At 31.5% G+C, this 20113-nt stretch overlaps 1 protein-coding gene across 2 annotated transcripts; it reads left to right on the top strand.

Moving 5' to 3' along the window:
* Positions 1 to 885: 885 nt before the first annotated feature.
* On the top strand, positions 886 to 19072 carry LOC135923533 (uncharacterized). 2 transcript variants are annotated; one of them, XM_065458333.1, is made up of 15 exons: positions 886 to 1192; positions 4428 to 7343; positions 7456 to 7659; positions 7940 to 9236; positions 9533 to 9909; positions 12261 to 12512; positions 13113 to 13550; positions 13663 to 13872; positions 14308 to 14374; positions 14942 to 15159; positions 15332 to 15597; positions 17720 to 17844; positions 18042 to 18172; positions 18386 to 18494; positions 18642 to 19072. In XM_065458333.1, exons 1-15 carry the CDS (start codon positions 1085 to 1087, stop codon positions 18836 to 18838), a joined length of 6915 nt encoding a protein of 2304 aa, XP_065314405.1. In that variant the 5' UTR covers positions 886 to 1084; the 3' UTR covers positions 18839 to 19072. The 2 variants fall into 2 exon arrangements, 1 of the variants encoding a protein (XP_065314405.1); XR_010571241.1 differs by lacking the exons at positions 18386 to 18494; positions 18642 to 19072 and having other exon boundaries at positions 17734 to 17844; positions 18042 to 18170.
* Positions 19073 to 20113: the final 1041 nt, after the last annotated feature.

Here is a 20113-nt window from a genome sequence, read left to right on the forward strand (position 1 = left end):
ATTATAGTTAATATTCTTAAATATTTAGAGTCAATATAATTACAATCAATATATACGTATTATACTAATATATTAAGTTATTAGAAAATTACAAAATTTGAATACAAATTCTATAAAAAAATTAATAAATATAATTTATGAGAAGAAATTTAAGAGGAAAAATAATTTTAAATTGGAAAGAATAAAAGGGAAGATTTAATTTTTTAATGAGGGACCATCATCGGGGCGATTGAAAAGATACACAATTTGCCTTAAGAAGTCTATGGCGGTTCTCTGTCATAGATAAGACTCAAAGAATTTTTTCTGATTTGGAAGTTGACGTCTACCAAAATTTTTTTCTAGCTAAATTTCTATATGTTGTTAATGTTGGTAATTTGTAGAATCAGCGCTTTATTTGTCGATCTTCAAATTATGCGCTTTGCCTTAGAGCGTCCTTGTTAAAATTAGAAGAGGAGTCTGTGTTCAGACTAGTCCCATATTAAAAACTTTCCTTGTGAGTTTTGATTATGGAATTCGTTCGATTCCATCATAATGTCTACCATCGTAAAAGAGATTAGAAGGATAATATTTATATTGTTTGATCTTATAATGTGTAAAATAAATTGCGAATATTATAAATGAAAGCAACAAAAGAGTGAATTACATTTATTAAATTCATATTTAGTCAATCAATTAATTTTATTAGCGTTAATCAACCGGATCAAAACCAAATAAATTTGGAAAATTTATCTTAACAATAATTGCTACTGAATTTTAATACTATTTCTAAGAATTATTTTTAGCTTCCCTTTGAAATATTTATTCTAGTTCCTATATCACTGCCTTGAACATTCTTACCGAATAACAGGTGTTTTATACATTTTTGGCATGCAGGCATCTAAAAATTTTATTTTTGGAAACATCGTGAACAAATAATAAAACTATACGAACTCCTCATATTAATTTCCCCAGTTTGATGGAAATAAGGAAAATCTAGCATATCTGTTCTATCTACAACTAGAGGATGAGACGTTTTTATCACGAACGTGAAAATAATAAAACTATGAAGGATATGATAATTAATTAATTTGTCTAAATAAGTAAAATGGTCAAACTGAAGTCTAAAATTTCTTCAGAGGAAGAAGACTCTTGGCTTGAATTTTTTAAAGATTTTCCACTGAAGCCAAGGAAAAAGAAATTGCATTCTAAACAAGTATGAAATGTCTGAATATTAACTATTTTAAATTATTTAGGTCTATAAGTTTAAAAAATAATTATTTAAGTTAGTTATGTACCTAATAATTTATATATCTATTTACCTAAGATTATTTGTATTTGAAAATAAAGCTCAGTATTTTTCATAAAATTTTGGTTTTTTACTCTCTTATTAATATTTATCATTCCAGTTAAATTTAAATCACAAATTTCAAAATAATTTTAATTGATGATTATAAATATATAAAAATATAATATAGGTTCAAAATATACCATGAGTTATCAAAATATTTATTCAATTTTTTTAATTTGTATAATTATATTTGACATAGTAATGTAGATCTCTTTAACACAAATTATTTATATACAAGAAATATAATTATTTATTTATGCTATAAAAAAAACTAATATGAGTATTTAAAACTATTTAAAATGATTTTTCTATATTTAATAAAATTAATATATAGTAGTGATTGGCATATAAAAAGAGATATGATTAGGAAATTATTTATCTTGCTTGAGTACAAACAAACACCTTGTAGTTTGTTTGAAAATATTAATAAATTTCAATAATTAAGATAAATTTTAAAATAAAATTAGGCAGATTTTATATTTGTAATCATTACAAATATCTATTATAGTTGCTGAAATAACTGTTCTTAAAGGCACTTGTAATTATTTAATTTTTAATGCAGTTGCAAATATATTTTTTTTATAAGCACTAATTGCAAATATCTGTTTTATATAAGTAGTTGTTGCAATTAATTAGCACTATATATGCACTCAGTGCTAATATTTATTATATATGATCATTTATTGCCTCAAGTATTTATACTCTAGAATTTCTTAATTTGGCAACCATATACAAGTAATAATTTTAATTTTTTATAGTATTTTATATTTCTTTACATTCTCTACAATTTCTATAAGTTTAATTGTTTTTACTACACCTATGCATTAATTTTTTATTTTTATTAAATTTATAAATGCCTGTAACAAAATTTGAAAAATTTACTTTTTTCATGAATTTAATGAGGCCAGCTTGACCTATGAAATACATTAATATAGTATTTCAGATCAACCATCTTTAGTTGAAAATTCTATAATTAAGTATTCAAATATAATTTAGCATATTTTATATTTAAACATGGACTTAAAAGACATAGCACTTCTTCTGAATGCAGAAACAATTCCAGTTTGTGCAAAGAATGTTTATTCAATCTTGACATTGTTTTAAAATCTAATATAACCCTGGAACCTTATTTAATATTTTATTTAATGAATTACAAATCAACTATACTCTAGATTTAAAATAAACTCATTAGAAAGTTATATTTATAATTTTAATAAAATATATATATGAAATATTGTCAAAACAAAGACAATTTAATTTGCTATTTGAAGTACCTCATCACATGAAAAATACAGATATGTTTATATCCAAGGGAAAAGATCTCAAACAAGGCCTTCCTCATCAAAAATATGTTTTGCTTTAACCACCCATAAACAAGCTATCTGAGAATGCCCTATGCCCATCAACTGCTAATGAAATAAATAAGAAATTTCCATATTCATTATGTAATTGACATCTATAAATAGAACCTCAGAATAATTATTAAACATTGTTGCATACAACTTAAATGTAAATTCCATGTAACTCCTAATTTTCTTCCAATGTTTCTACTATTGTCCCCTTTTAGTTTTCTAACTGGGACACCACATTAATAAGTGTATTAGGGCTCATTTTCTTTTTTCAAACTGGCCAATATATTTAAGTGTTGTATTTACTCCAGATTTGTATATACATTCTTGGATCTCCACTTCATTACCTTTAAGCTATAGTGCTTGTTCACAATGAAGTCAAAACATATTATGTGTGAAAAATATGTGCAATATCTTTAAAGTAACAATTACAAGTTATACTAATGTATAAGGAGTTTTTCAACAGAAAGGCCTTATTTGAGATCTTTTCCCTTTCTGATATACATTTCTGTATTTTTTGTGTGATGAGGAGCTTTAAACTTCAAACGGGAAATTTTACCCTTGTTTCGACAACATTCATACAAATTTTAATCAAAATTTGAAATATCTATTTGCTGATGAATTATTTATAATCTGGAGTATGGTTGCTACATAATTCATTTATAGTCTGGAGTATGGTTGCTACGTAATTTATTAAATAATTAACATTCTTTATATAATAGAAATGATTCTGTTTTTATTAGAAGTGCAATGTCTTTTAAGTCCATATAATTGTTTTCAATTGGATATTTAAATTGGGTTGATCTGGAAATTACTATATTAATGATCTTATTTTTCAAGATAGCCTCATTACTCATGAAAGAGTAAGATTTGTCAAATTTTGTTAAAGGCATCTATAAATTTATTGGAAAGATAAAATTTAATTTACAGGTATAATAAAAATAATTTTAATTATAGAATTTTAGAATAATGTAAACACTTATAAAATTCTATAAAAAAAATTACAATTATTACTTGTACATGGTTGCCAAATTATAGAGTATAAATATTTGAGGGAAAAATTTATGGAAATTTATTAAGCCTAAATTTGTAAAGAATAAAAAATTCTATAAAAAAAATTTACAATTAATTTCACTTTTAGTTAGAAATTTTAAAATATAAAAAGTAGAGATCAACCTGTATAAAGACTTTTTGGCCCAGCTATTTTCTCCATCTGAGCTTATTGGGGAAATAGTGTCTTGCCTAATTGTGTTGTTAAAAACTTCGATTTAATTAATTTAAGAAAACCTTTATTTCGTTAAATGATGGAAGAGGGATCAAGATTTTCATCTTTTTTTAAACTAAATCTTAGATTTTTTATCAATCCTTCACCTAATGAGCAACTAAAGATATCAAATTTTTTTACCGTTGTCGGGCCGAAAATATTTTTAGCCAGAACCCAGTTGATTCGTTCTGAATTATATTTTATTTTAACACCGTTTTTGGTCCACGACTACGAAAGGTAATCAATATAGACCATTTTGTAAGTATTAAGCATTTTAAATAGGAGAACGTTGAACCCAAAGGAAGAAAATATGTTTATCACATTTATCCGTTTCGAGAAGATAACAGGAGCGTTAGACTTCATATTTCACCTTATACCTTTGGTCTTGAGAAACTTTACATTATTTGATACCAGAATAATTATAGGCTAAAAGATTTCTGATAAAATAAATTTTTTTAAAATAACGTTAATTATTTATATTCTTAAGCCTGATAGCCAACATATTCCTTACTCTTCCTTAAACTATTTCAAAAATGGCGGATTTAATGATCTCGATCGATGGACCTCTCGCGATATCAATTCATTTTTTTCGGCCGCGTCCGCCTTTTCTTCATCCACTGCCAATCGACTTGTTGACAGATTTTTCCAGAGTTCGAATCATCATGATGACGACCAAGACTGGTTTCTTAATTATTTACACGGTATTCGGGCCGATTTCCAGTGTCAGGAGCCGTTCGGGAGACCCCCAGAAACGTCGGGAGAAGCAAGGTTCTTAGGTTTTGAAAAGGATGATGATGGTAAAAATGGTAAAGACTTGAGCATTGAAGATTTCAAGAAAGAAAATGATAACCTGTTCCCAAAATCATCGCTTGGCAATGACGCGAAATCAGATTCGAGCAATAAACGTAGCACATTTAGTCGGAGACCGCTTTGGACTAGTCACCGTGATGGGAAAAAGTCGCCCGAGGTCCCCACTTTTGCCCGCTCTCGCTTTAGGAGTTGTGGCTTCGGTTCGAATGCGTTAAACGATAAACTCAAGGATAAACATTCTAACCTAATTCACTCTTGCAAGACTCGCCCAAATATTTCGCTTAAGGTCAGGAGTCCCACTTTCACCCATTACGTAGAGATAGATACTGACACCAACGGGAACTCCGATCAAACACACAGTGAAACCAGGGTCGAAAAAGGATCTGCTCTCGAAGCAGAATATTCGCATCCGACAATGAAAGACAAAAACGATAGAACCAATTCAGAGGAATCGACCGTCATGGTAGAGGGGAGAAACTACAAAAAGTCTCAGCATAAAGATTCACTCTCGCAAGATTTATTTGACTACTCCACCGCCTTCTCTTCCCGCCATAGCTGGAATCCTGGTAACAGGCGGCTTTTTAATGATTTTTTTATGGCTAAGAAAAAAGGCCTTTTGAACCGCTTGGCTTCTTTTTCTTACCCAACCCGGGCCCATTTCGCAGTAGTCGATTTCGATAAACCATTCATGTGCTTGGAGAGTAAACCCATTAAAATTCAATTCAATACACCCTCTGATAGTGACCGGGATGTAACTGACGCCGAACCTTTATCGAAGAAAAATGTTTATAAATTAGGCTCCGATAACAAGGACCATCCTTATGATCCGGCTTCAAAGGTCTCCCCTCCCATTCCTTCTAGAGGGAAAAAAATTACTGATACCGAACTGCGAGATTCGCTAAAACCATCCGCTAAAGACGGGCACCAAGGATTCGCTTTGAAGAGGAGGCCACCCGTCGATAAACACTCGCCATTTTTTTTAAAATTTCGCAGCGAAAATACCGTAAACCGGGAAGAATTATCTTATTATCACGATTCTATTTCTTGTGCCAGTCTTCCCAACATTCATGATACACCTATCGAATATAATATTGAACCAAACTCTAACGCCTCTCGTCGCTCCCCTTCTCGGAAGTTTGACTATTCCAGTAATTCTCGCTCGCCGGAGAACGTATGTCATCATTTACCAGTAGATCACGCTAACCTACCCGTGGGTAAACTAGGAGTTCGGGAAATTTTAGACCACGATTCTAGGACTGAATTTCAGAATCGACTTACGGCCCTATTAGACTTTGGTGACCAAGAAAGTCCTCAATACACGGATAAATTCTTACCCGACCCTAACATGGCCCAGAGCAAGCCCGATAAAAGTATCAGATGGCGCAGCAAGCTGTCCGAACTCATGTGGCTTGAACTTAAAGCCCACTTAGCGGGCTTGTCGATGAGACAACAAGATAAATGGCTCTGCACCGAACGAGAAACCATGTCTGATATTTTAGACATCATATCCTCCTTTAGGCTAAATAATGATTTTAATATGAGATCGGTGGGTTACCCCGTTTGTCTAGGCCTTCCTGGCATATTAGAGGGCGTTAACAAAGAAAACGAAGCTGTGATCGATCACACCTTCACTCGTGTCGCTGCTATCTTGGAGGACCTTGATAAGTTCGAATCACTCTTTCCTAATTGTAACGCAATCACTCTCAAATACCCCCAGTACCGCGATGCTAAATTTTGTTCACGGGTCAAGACCTTATGCCTATGGTACAATATCAACTGGATCATAAGATATAAAATTAGGGCGCTGGCTGACATTCTTTACGTCTCACTCGTGCCTGGAATCGAGTGGCCTTTCGTTGACACCACTCCCATGCCCGAACAAATGTATTCGCCAAATAAAATCGGTAACGATGGCGATTCATCGAGCTCGCCATGTCAGACCTGCTTCAACCCGGAACTTACCTCGCGTTTCGACTCTTACTCCTCTTTCAACTTCTGGAACACTCTAGTCAACGATCGAAGCGATGACCGATCTCCCCCTTCTCCTACCTCGATTTATCGCGTTTACGTGGAGAAGAGCGTACGGCGAGGCACCCTGGCTAAGATGATATTTGGACTGACCCAGCTGCTTCACCCCACCTTTCAGAGGATCAGAGCAGCCCTCAACCCTCGCTCACCTTTTAGCGAACAAGATTTTGATAAAGGAGAGATGGAGGATGAGTACGTGCACGGGTTATCGGCTCTCAACGAGGTAACCTCTATAGAGTCGGAATCGAATCTTTGCTTGCAGGACTTCCTCCCAATCATGGACATCAAATACGGTTGTTGGGCCAAAGACGATTCAAACGAAAATGTTTCTCGATACGGGACATGTGGCACCGAATTTGGCGCCATGAATCTGCCTTCTTTTCGCACCCCTTTTCTCTTTTTAATAAGGGTACCCTTAGACGTGGTTCACGAATGGCTGAAGTTAAGAATTGAGCAAAAACCACTCAACCCTTCCTTCCTGAGCGCGAATCAATTGTTGCGGGAGTGTAAGGAAGTTCTCAAAGCCGCCATTCTTATGAGACACTATTATGAGACCTTTGTCAAGGTTTAGTTTTATCAGATTTTTTTTAACCACACTTTTTACTTAATTTTAAGTAATATGTCACTCTAAAGTATTAACTAATAATCTTCTATTTTAACTTGTTCTAATTGCTTAGGCCGTATATTTAGACAATGAATTTCCAAACATGGAACTGGATACGTTCGATCAAGATCTCAAGAGCATGTATGTTTTGTATTTGGAATATTTGGAAAAACTTGTCCTATTAACCCCCGAAAATACTGATCACACGCAAATCACATTGTTGGAACAAGAATGGAGTTTTATCAAAATGATTAACCCTTATGTGGTCGACCAGGAGGTATAAATAAAAGAATATAGCACTTAGAATAACGATCTTGCAGACCCTGAACTCTGCCAACCTATCCGGCCCCGAACGGACCGCAATATAACAATGTTAAAAATATGGGCCGGGCATAAAAATTGGGGAAAGTTCTAAATCTTTGCCAGGGCGAAAAATTTGATTTTTTATAGGTTTTTGGTATTTGTTAAGGCTAGATAAAATGAATTAGAGAAGCGTTGCGCATGTTTATAACCTAACATAATTAAAATTAATACATTTTTCCCCCACGCGCATTTAGATCGACGCGAGTAGCAAGATATGCTTACTGATAGGAAAGCTTGTAAGCAGCATCTCCGTGGTCATAAAAGAAGGCAGTGAAGAATGTTTGGAACATTTTAAAAATTCTAACATAAAGGAACCACGGGCGCTCGACGATAACAGCTCCCTAATTACATCAAATTTGAATCAAAGGAATACTTTAAACATGTCCACCACGTCAACTATGTCGACATTCCAAGACTACGATATCTCGTCAAATTACGGTTCTTCCACCAACATAAACTACCATTATGACCCCAAAATCGATGACCTACGCCAAAATACCGGGGTGGGTAGAGATGACACCCCTCCTCAAAATAATTTTAACGTCGATAATCTCGTTCTTCTCGATTTCAGGACCACGTTCTCGGTGGCCAAGGAACGGGCTGGCAAAGTCATGGGACTTTTCAGAACCGTTAGGCAAGATTGCGAACACATAGCCGGGTACGAACCTAGCTCCTTATCTTGCTTGCCGAATCCCGATGAGAACGAATATCGGTATCTTTTTCAGAAATTATGCCAAAGCGGTTTCGTTTCCTTGGCTTTTCGAAATGCTTACCGCGGCAGTCTTGCCTCCACTGCCAATAACGATAATAACATTGTTAATAATAACGAAGAAACCCGAAGAGGAAGTGATTTTTTGCTCAGGGTAGCCTCCACCAGGAACGATCATCAAAGAGCTCTGTCGCTCAAGGAAAGTAGGCAACTTTCTCGTATCGCTCCGCTTTATCGAGCTAACAGAGCGCGTGAGAGAAACGATATCGACTCTCGCGTAAAATCGTCGGAGATCAATGATATTGCCAAGGACACTTCACCCCATTTTCCACCTTTGCGAAAATTCGAAAGCTCTCCTTTCCCAACTTTGTCCGTTTTGAACGAAGCGCCTCCTTTTAAGAAGTCCCCTGATACGATACCCGAAGAAGAAGCTAACTCTAACACAAGTACTGTGACACGCGACTCCCCCTCTCTTTCTACAGAAGAAATTGGGAGGTTACCTTCTGACCTATCTAAATCTTGGGTTTTCGTTCCTAAATCGATAGCCAAAGACTCCCTAGCTCTGTCTCGGTTGTTATTCGCCGAATCGTGGACCCGCCATTCTTCTCATCACAAAACACCTTCTCCAGTAAAAAAGGGCGTCGAAACTGATTTATACGAGTTTATGCTACTCGTTAAGACGGGCAGAAACATTTCCAAGAGTTTACCTGCCCGTAATACTGGATACTCTCCCGAATGGGCTGGCAAGACGTTTTATGTCGACTTATTGAATTATGGTGCAAGTAAAAAAGATAAATATTCTATTTTCGATTATGATAATTTTTCTTCATAATTTCATGAAATAAATATCCCCATTTATAAATAAGCATGCTTTATTTATAATCATTAAAATTAAACAGGAAAATAAGCATCGATAATGTAAGTTTATTTTATTTTCTCAAGAAATAAAATCCTATAATGATATATTAAATTAATATTACTTTCCGCTTGACATTTTGTAAAAAAAAGATCATTTAAATTATTTTTTTGTTTGTACACATTTAAAAAAAAATGATTGCTAACCCATCCCAACCAATAGCTCAACCCCTTAAAAAGTTCGCCGATTTAACTGGTGATAACAATGATAATACGTGTACACTTTTCTTGGTGAGTAAAACGGCTTCTCTTCTCAACAAACAGAGGCGTATCGTCGAAGATATGCTATCCCTAAACAAGGCATTCACCCTGGTCAAAGCCCAAATATCGCCCAGGCTAAGTTTTAACCGCTCTGTCGAGACCGTCAAGGCGAATATAACTGACCTTCTCAGCGGAACTCTCAAAGTGACGGGCGATTTGCTGAAACATTTAGAGCACTTCGACTCCGAAGGAATGCCCGAGAGTAATTCTAGGATCCGGGACAATTACAAGGACACTGTACTTTCATGTTGCTTCGAGTTCGGGTTTGATTGTTTCAAGGTTATCATAAATATTCTATTTATCTTCTTAACACCTCAGTTGTTAAAAACGAATACCTATAGAATCGAATAATTTATAACATTCGTATTAAAACGAATAATTGAACTGATTATTTTTATTTGATTCGAAATAATTACGAATATTAAATTATTCGCTTCGTTTAAATTGATCGAATATGTCGATTCATATTCGATTTTGAATAGGTCTAGGTCCCGGCCCTGATTTTTATATATAGTATATCCTTTTATTTAATAATCTAGATTTAAAATGTTTGGTTTTAAAATATTCGGCCTGGCTCGGGTGTTGGCCGTGGCCGGACATGTAGGCCTCTGATTTATTTATTAATAAAGTTACTCAAGATTTGAGATCATAATAGATATCCATTTTAAAGTAATAATTAATTTTAACACGTATATGTACTTCCTATAAGCACACCGAGAGCACCGAATAGGTTAATGATGCTTACTACCTTAAGGTACTACCTATCAAATTTGAATTTTGTCCATTTTTCATTTGGATAGGCACTACTAAATATATTTATAATATATTTGAAAAATAGTGATTTTTGGAAAGCCTCTATGGCCTAGTAGGCAAGAGCTACGCTTACTTATCCCATGGTTACGGGTTCGAATCCTTGGAATGGTCATGTTTTTTTTTCTTAATCTAACTTGGTGGTTCCATCCTTGGGGGAGGAGGCCGGACTCGACCACGTGATTCCGTTATAATATATTAAATAATAAGGGTCATATTACATTTTAATAAATTTTGGTCGGTATTTAGCAGAGTTGTTAAACGCTATTTTTAAAAGTAGCGCGCTACCGCTTTCGCTATTTGTCAAAAAAGTAGCGCGCTATTAGCTACTTTTTATAAAAAAAATTTTAGAAACAAATGAAACAAATTTTTTTTATTTTTTTTTTGCTTATAATGTAAATGTATAATAAATAATATATAAAAATCAACATTTATAAATATAAAAATATAGTTAGTTTAGATTATAAAAAAATAAGCAATATAAATAAATATTTATTTTAATTTGTTGCATTTTAATAATAATATCATTTCAATATTATCATCCCCAAGTCTAGAGCGACGATCAGAAAGTATAAGCTTTGCTTTACTAAATAACCTTTCGACACTAGCACTTGAGGGCAAGGAAGCTCTAAAAATATTTAATCAGATCAATTTATAATTATAAATAAGTTTTTACCTTCTGTTATGTGGCCAACTATCTGCCGGTGTACATACATAAGATATATCTGATAACTCTACTATTAGAGCATCTTTCATCACTTTGAAGTTGTCGGCTATTTTATTCATAAGTGTCTGGCGACATAAAACTGTTGTGCCAGGGGATAAAGTTTTAATCATCATAGTAAATGATGGATTATCAACCAAGGACAATGGCTGAACTGTGTCAATAATAAAATCAACAATTACTTTATCAGCCAATATTTGTGAAATATTGGCATGTTTATTATCAGTTAATTTGGTTTGGATAGTATTTGTCTTTTTGAATGAAGATTCTCCTATACCAAATTTTTTTATATGTTTCTCTATTTCCTTATAGCAATTGGCGTGAACAGTCTAATAAAATAAATAATATTATAATATTTACCTTTAGGTGTTTCTTCAGGTTTCAAGGATTTGGATATCCATGGGCGATGCCATTTTAGATTATTAACACAGATTGAAAATATAAATTAAAAATATATTTAAATTTCAAAATTAAATAAAAAATTATAATTAATTATGATATTATATTTAAATTTTCATGTTTATACTTACATTCATTATATTTTTTAAAAGTAGCTAAGCTAAAAAATTAAATAATTAAAAAAAAAGTAGAGGCTATTAGCTATAGCTACCAAAAAAGATAGCGCGCTACTTTAACAACTCTGGTGTTGGTATTTAGAATATTTCCATACATTCACTTGGTAGTAAGCATCATTAACCCACCGAATACTCAAATTAAAATAAATTTGCCTTGCCAGATCTCACGAAAGTTTTGTCTATAAAAACCCAACCCTAAGTGAAAATTATATGCCCTCCCTGCCCGCCCCATATTTATTTAAATATAAAAAATTTATCTTTTTTAATCTTGAAAAAAATAAAATATTCTACAAAAGAAATAAATATTTGGCGACCTGTTTTATGCAAAAAAAATTTATATTATATTATAAAAATTATAAACCTGACTCGATTTTCATTTTTTAATATTAGGCTCGATTAGAGGCCCGTTCGGGCCGCGTTCGCATCGGGTGTAGACACCTAATTACTACAAATAACTATATAAATTTTCTGGTTATCAGAATATATAATTTTTTTCTTTAATATAAAAATAAACTTTCAAGGATGCTCTCAAAACGGTCTCCCCCTGCTGTCCTCTTACTTTGAGTTCGTTGCATCATTATCGCCAAGAACCGAATACTCTTAATTTCGAAAGGGAGTTAGATAATAGTATGGATCCCGCTGGAGGAGAAAAATGCTCTGCGAATGAGAACGGAATTCGCGAGTCTGATGATTTTGGCGGAAAATCGTTGTACGGTCCCGTCATCGCCATAGCTATCATTCAGTACGCCAGATTATGGGCCCACTTTACCCTGGTAGTTAAATAATCTAGCTATAAAATATTTTTATTTTACATAAATTTAGAATATTCGGATTCAATTTTTTTTAACGTTTTTATATTGATGATTTAACTTTTATAGAAAAGGACGCGTCCCAAGATTTAAACTATGGGCGAGACGCGTCTGAATATCGCAAATTCTGGACGAGAGATTGCTTCTCGTTCGGGAAGTGAACCGCGTTTTCCATATGTTTAAATCATCAATTATGTAATAAAACAAATTATTAAAAATAATCGTTTAAATGGCGGCCTGGCTCTTTAACACATTTTTTATACTGGGCTTTCGGCCCAGTTCGCATAACTATTTTGCACGGGCAAGCCGACAAGGATTTTTTTTATGCCTGGTATTGTAGATCGGTGCGACGAGAAAATATTTTTATAAATGATCTTACATAAGATAATTAAATATAAAATTTGACAGTAGCTTTCGGGGTTAAAATATTCTGCAGGAGTGATCTTGCACCCCTTTTATTTAAATCATCCTACAAATTTACTATCATTTATTTTAAAAAATATTTCCCACATTAATAAATCATAATATAAGATTTTTTTATGTTCGAATGTTTAATTTATATAGGCAAATTACGAATTAGGTCACGGCAGAAAACCTAGATGGGCTCTTCAGGGCTTTAACTTCCTTAAAGCGGCCTCGGATATTCACATCACTTGCTATCTAAGATCTCAGCGCAACTTCGAAAGCTACAGTGAATTGCTTATTCGTTGCGTTAAACATATATTGGGCACAAAAATCCAGCAATCGCATGAAAGGGACGCATCTCCTCCCAAAAATTCGAAAGATTCTTCTAAGAAAACACCTTTCAATGACGATGGCATTACCGATAAGCTTGGTCACCAAGAAGAATTTTATCACAGCTTGGATAATTTCAATTCTTCTAATAATGATTTGAAGAGTTTGATCCAAGAAACCACTTATTTATATCCGCTCAAAAAGCTTGTCAAATTAGGGGACAAAAAAAAATTTGGGAAAAATTTTTCATGGCCTCATGGAAATTCAGTAAAAAAATAATAAATAATTTAATCTTTATTTTTTTTTGTTCAATTAGCAGATAATGGTTATATTAAATTTTAGCATTACGCGTATAACATTTTAGTATCTTTTTATTTAGGATAGCCAATCAAAAATAAACCAATATCAATTATCCAGAAACCTGTCATCGCCACCTGATGATAAATATAGCTCGCGCTACAATGGCGATAGCGATTCGGGTAACGAGTTAAAGGGATCATTCGAAAATCTTAACTCTACCTTAGTCGAGAGTCAAGGAATAGAATCTAGATCATCTAAGAGCCCCCTCAAAACATCGAAAATTGAAAGGGTAATATTTATTTAATCATTACATTAAGTGATTTAAAATCATTTATTATCACTGAATTAACATATTCTATTCATGAATCATACCGATATCTGGTTAAGCACACTATAACCATCTACCGACAAAATGTCCGTAAATTATTAAAAAATATAGGAAATATTCTTTAACATCTAATGTAGGGTAAAAATACTTACAAATTGAAATATTTTCATTTTTACTTTTTATTTCAAATAACGTATTTTAAATGGCATCGTGCAAATTTGTAAATGTTTTATTTTGCGTTTTTCACTTCCTTTTTTTTAAAAAAAAAACGTCACTTTATTTTAAACAAAGCTTTCTTTCGTTCTTTCTTATTTTATTCTGACATACAGCTTTTAAATATAAATAAAAAAAATTTATGTACACATTAATAAAATATATCGACAAATGTGGTTAAAGATTCAATCAAGCGTAGCTGCTATCGACGAACGCAGGAATGATTTGCTTCAAAGTCTTGGAATTATTGGTATATATTATTAAAATTCTTAGGAAGGGGGAGGGGGTTAGAAGGTAAGGGGCAATATAATTCTAGTTTAATTTTCACGATTCTTTAGGCAATTATGCGTTATCTCTTATAAAATTTCCGGAAATTTATATTTTTCACATTTAAAAAACGCTCTAATTTGAATACGCGTTTTTGTTAAAATTTGAAGATCTGATTTGCTGAAAAGGTATTCCAACAAGTATCATGCTATAATTTTCAGACAATTTGTTCACGAACTTTTTAGTTATTCTTAATTTTACATAGTAAAGTTACTCGGACTGACTTAAACATTATACATACATTAATAACATGTGCAAAAAAATCATCATTTTTTAAATATAGATACTGTGATTATCAATATACCCACCAGATTCAATCTCCAGCTTGACTCAATTTTTTTTTACTTATACAATTTTCTCGAGGAAGAAACTTAGGAAATAGGGTAGGGTTCGGTTTAAACAAATATGATTTAGGGCTGGATTATATTTTTTTTTTTAAATTCAAATTACATGATTGGTTTCTAATATCTATAACACCATTTAATTTTAGGGGTAGAGTGTTCATCCTCCAACGAATGCGGTAGCCCCAGTTATATTGGCCACATTGCCCTAGATCGAATGGCTTACAAGAAAGTCAGGTTCAGGTGGCAGAGGGGTATCAAAATTGGGCAAGGACAATCGGCTAAAGTTTATACTGCGGTCAACATGGAAAGTGGAGAACTCATGGCTATGAAAGAGATTAAACTTCACCCTAGCAATGATCAGAGGGTTTATAATTTTAAATATTTTTTTTATTCATTTTATTGCTTAAAAATAGGATCAATATTTAGTTTTCATTTTGTAAATCTATATTTTTCTTATTTCAGTTTATATTTTTAGCCGGCTAAAAATATAGTAATCACCCAACTATAATTGGTTGCATTATACAATTCTGTTTTAGATAATCAAAGAGGTGATAGAGGAGATAAAGCTTTTCGAAAATGTAAACCATCCCAACCTGGTCCGTTATTATGGGGTGGAGGTTCATCGCGAGGAACTACTCATATTCATGGAATACTGCAGCGCTGGCACCTTGGAAGAATTGGCCAGACAGCAACAGAAAGTGACCTTTTCTTCTCCGTTTAATGCTGTTATTGGGAATAGTAACGGACTCCACGAATGCACTAGATCAGGCCTCGACGAATTTTTCATCAGAAAATACACTAGGTATTTTTTTAAATAATAATTTCTTAGCAATACATTTATATGTTAATGCCAGAATATATTTTATAAGCAACATTTCGGTTCTCGAAAAAAGTTTTAATTTATTTTTAAAATGTTTATTTCATCGAAATTATAAATTAAGCTAGGAAACTATGATCTTATTCTTTAAAAAAAATCTTTACCGGCAAGACCGAAAATCATGTATTTTTTTGAATTAACCATATATCTTCATTTTATGTCTATTAAAATCTTCATTCATCCTAAATAATCTAAAATAACCTAAATATTATTGTTTCCTATAACAAGTGTGTATATATATATACTTTTACATGTGAACCTTATATAAATCATTATAATTACATAATTATATATATATATATCAAATTATTATGTAAGTTTAAAGCCATTCGCAAACAGGTTGATATTCAAGATATTTGCTATATATAATTATCGAAAGTCATCCTCGTTATTGTTGCCGAACACAGAGTTATAACTAAAAAAACTTTGTAAATTAGGGTTTTTTTGGCATTTTAAATAAATCGCAATCTGAAAAGTATCAACCTAACCCTAAAGGGTGTGAGATATATCCTAATATTAGTATATTTATTTATTACAAATTATTTTGTTATAATAAAATTGCGTGCAGAATACCTAATTTATATTTTAAACACTTCTCGTTCACAAATACCCCATTTTAAAAAGGAAACATAGTATTATTATAGGAAGATAAAAAGATTAATAGAAATATGAATAAAATGGGCAGTTTTTTAAAAAAGGTGTGCCCCTCTTCCATGTGGCCCTTCCTACTAGCAAAAATATTTAGAGTTACGACTCTGGCTGACCAACACAAACAGTTATTTGCGTGATTGTTTATTTTGATATTTTAATTTTAGTTATCGACTCCTAAAATCATCAACTAAATTTTTAAAATTTTGATAAACAATATTGGTATTGTTTTGTTCTTTTATCGAAATTTTAGCCAATCTGTAAAGAATTTTGTAAAGCCATGTGCATTGTTTTTAGACTTTTCTTCAAATATAACTAAACAAACTTGTTCTATTATAGAGCTTACTGTACCTAAGTAATGAAATTTCATTTTTTTTTAGTTTTACAATTTTCTTTCTTATAATTTCATCCTGACAATGCCATATAAGTCCATATCTGAATCCTACGGAAATATTTTCTTAGGATTTAAAATCATGGTGATGAAGAGTGAGATTTGGGATTTATAAAAATTGGGATTTGGTATTTCAAATTTGGGATTAATAAATTTCAAAATCGATTTTATAGCAAGGAAAGAAGAATAACCAAAAAGAATGCCAAATTATTAATGATTAATATAATTTTTTTATATCGTAATTGCAAATGAAATAATTTGATATACAAAATTTGCCGAAGAAAAGAAAAATGATTAATACAAATTTGAATATTACACAAAAAAAACAAAGAATTGAGGAAAATGACATGGAAAATAAATAAATTTTTTAAAAAGACAAGAAAGAATAATAATGAAAGAAAAAAATTACATAAAATTTAATGAGAATTGGAAAAAGCTAGAAAAATAAGAAATAAAATTATAAAGAAAAACGCCATTTACAGGATTAAATTATAAAAACAAAAAAAAAAATTTTTTTTTAAATACTCAAAAAAATAACCATTTTCCTTTTTTTGATTAAACTTTTTTTTTATCTTTTCTCATGGGACGTTTTATTATTTATTTTCCTTTTTTAATCTAACCAAGGTCACCTTTCTTTTCCTTTTTTTGACCTTTTTTTCAAATAGGAAATCCTATAATTGAATGAAGCTGATGACATTGATATTCCACAGTGGTTTGGTTCTCAAAATATACATATATTTTGTTTATATAAACGCTTGGAGATTTAATATATATTTCATATATGTTCTATATAAGATATAACAATACCATATATACATTTAATTATTTATTGAAATTTTAAAATTTACTTGATTGGTTAATAGAAATAATAAAATGCAAAAGGTCATAAAGTGATAAATTATTTATTCGCGAATTTCTTTGAATATCGCCCAATATGAGGCGAGCTTTCAAATTTTTTTTTTTTCACCCGTTTAACAATTAAAAATAATAATTAATAATTATTATGAGGGAACTACTTTTAGCCGTCAATCATTTGCACGATTTGGCCATAGTTCATAGAGATATCAAAGGCGCCAACGCATACCTGACGGACGCTTTCGTGGCGCAGTCTTCTAACTCCACTAGTTCTGAAAGTAGATTTTTATATTAAAGATTTTTTATGTATAAGGTGAAAATGGTTGGTCTTAAAAGGATTTTTTTTTAAAAAATAAAATCAAATGTTGGTAGATGATATATTTTAGATATTAATTTATGTTTAAAATGAAGATAAAAAAATAAAATTTTACTATATTTTTTAAAAAATATAAATTTGTCAATCGCAATCACGCAGCTACCAATTTTCCGTCCAAAAATATTATTTCTCCTTCACCTTCTTCGTTCAGTTCCCTCAAGTTAGGCGATTTTGGTAGCGCGGCAAAACTTAAAAGTTTTTTCACGGTCCCCGGAGAAATCAAAGGATTGGTAATTTATTATATATATTTATTTGTTCATTCTGCCAGTTAAAATTACTCACGTGAATTTTTGAGAAGCCCAAATCACGTGACTCACGCGAAATCCCTTCTCGCAGCGCGTAATAGCGCCTGTTTTTTTCAAAAAAAAAATCGCAAGTAACCTTACAAAACCTTAAATTTTTTTTTAAAATAAATTATTGCTACATACAATTTTATCATACAGGTTGGAACTCCGCCTTTTATGGCCCCCGAAGTTATAAATAGGTGTGAAGGTAATGGGAGGGCGGCAGATATATGGAGCCTTGGGTGCGTGGTTATACAAATGCTGACAGGTTAGCCAAACGTTAAATATTGTAAATATATAAGAAATAAATTTTGATTGTTATAAGTTATGAGTATAATTAAAATGTCGGACAATCCCCTTGGTCCCATTTTACCTCGTTATCTGTTGTAAACTTAATTAATTAATTTTTTCGCAGGCAAACCACCTTGGCATGAGCTGGAAAATATATTTCAGATAATGTACAAAGTGGGCTCGGGATTTAAGCCGCATATACCTTCTTTCGCCAGCGAAGAGCTAGTAAATTTTTTGGATCATTGTTTCGAAGTCGATTCCAAACTCAGATGGTCAGCTGCTAAACTTTTAGAACATCCTTTCCCTAAAGGGGGCAAATGATAATCAATATTTTGAATCTATTATTTATTCGCGTTTAGTTTTATTAACAAATTATTTTTGTATTTTTTTTTTGAAATGTATAGTCATTTTAAATTAACTAGCCACCAAACTCAATCTCATTTCGATAATTTCTTCCAAAATATAAATCATGCAATAATACCTTTTCTAGTCTTATTTATCTCAACTATATACTTAAACAATATGTAAATATTTATACTTTATCATAAATATCAAACTATATCATTTTATTTTACCCATTCTAAACAAATATAATATAAATTTATTTGTTTAATATTTATTATTATTATTATAAAATAAATTGTTTATAAGATTTTTCATTAGATCTTCTCTTGATACCTTTTTCAAAATTAGCTCATTTCTATGATGTCAAGAATTGCAGACATCCATTTTCATATTATATTCTCTAATCCTTAAAGAGCTTTGCCTGTTCTCAGATTTTAATCTCTAAGGTATGTATAATATCTAATATAAATTTGAAATTTAAAACGAACTAATTATAATTATCACTATAAAAGGCATGTATATATATTAAATATGGAGGGTATTTATGATTACAAAGATGCCAACAATTTAAATTACAGAAAACAATTTCCCTGATAAATATAAACAGGAAAGTATTTCCCTATAAAAATAAAGCACCAGAAAAAAATTCCGCGGAAAGATAAATCCCCGGGAAAAATAATATTCCCCACGAAAATAAAATCCTGGAATGGGAAAATCATTTTTTTTAATTATTTTTTTTTTTAAAAACATTTTGTAGTCTGGTTGGGTATATTTTATAACAATTAACTGTAGAAATCAAAATATTAGGGTTGGTTTAAATTTATTGGAGTATTTTAGCTTAAAAGGTAATTCAATCATTTATTTTTAAAGATTCTGGACACTTAAAAAAATATAGCTACCGGTAAATATATAATTATTATGTTTTAATTATAAGAAGTTGTAAGAAAATATTAATAGAATACATAAATTGACAGAGGCTTCTCTATATCACTTAATTTCCCGATAATGTGATACAATGTAATCAGTTACCTTATTACTCACAAATTTAAGTAAAACTCCAGCTAATAATAATGCACGCCATCAGTCACTATATAGCAAATTATCAGAGAGCGATCATATTTTATTAAACAATTTTAAATTAATTATTTAACCTTATCGTTGTTTTGTTAAACGGCTCGTTTTGAGCCGATTTTTAAAAACGGTTAAATCAATATTTCATCTAGAATAATATTACACAAACCAGAAGATTTT

The sequence above is a fragment of the Gordionus sp. m RMFG-2023 genome, chromosome 2 (assembly GCF_954871325.1).
Source record: "Gordionus sp. m RMFG-2023 chromosome 2, tfGorSpeb1-WG-v2, whole genome shotgun sequence".
NCBI classification, from domain to species: Eukaryota; Metazoa; Nematomorpha; class Gordioida; order Chordodea; family Parachordodidae; genus Gordionus; species Gordionus sp. m RMFG-2023.

Bases quoted from the DNA above. Each gene is read 5' to 3' on its own strand.
- LOC135923533 (XM_065458333.1), top strand. From the start codon at position 1,085: ATGGTCAAACTGAAGTCTAAAATTTCTTCAGAGGAAGAAGACTCTTGG. The intron at 1,193-4,427 runs GTATGAAATGTC...TATATTCTTAAG, and splicing joins AGAAATTGCATTCTAAACAA to CCTGATAGCCAACATATTCC. The intron at 12,513-13,112 runs GTAGTTAAATAA...TAATTTATATAG, and splicing joins TATGGGCCCACTTTACCCTG to GCAAATTACGAATTAGGTCA.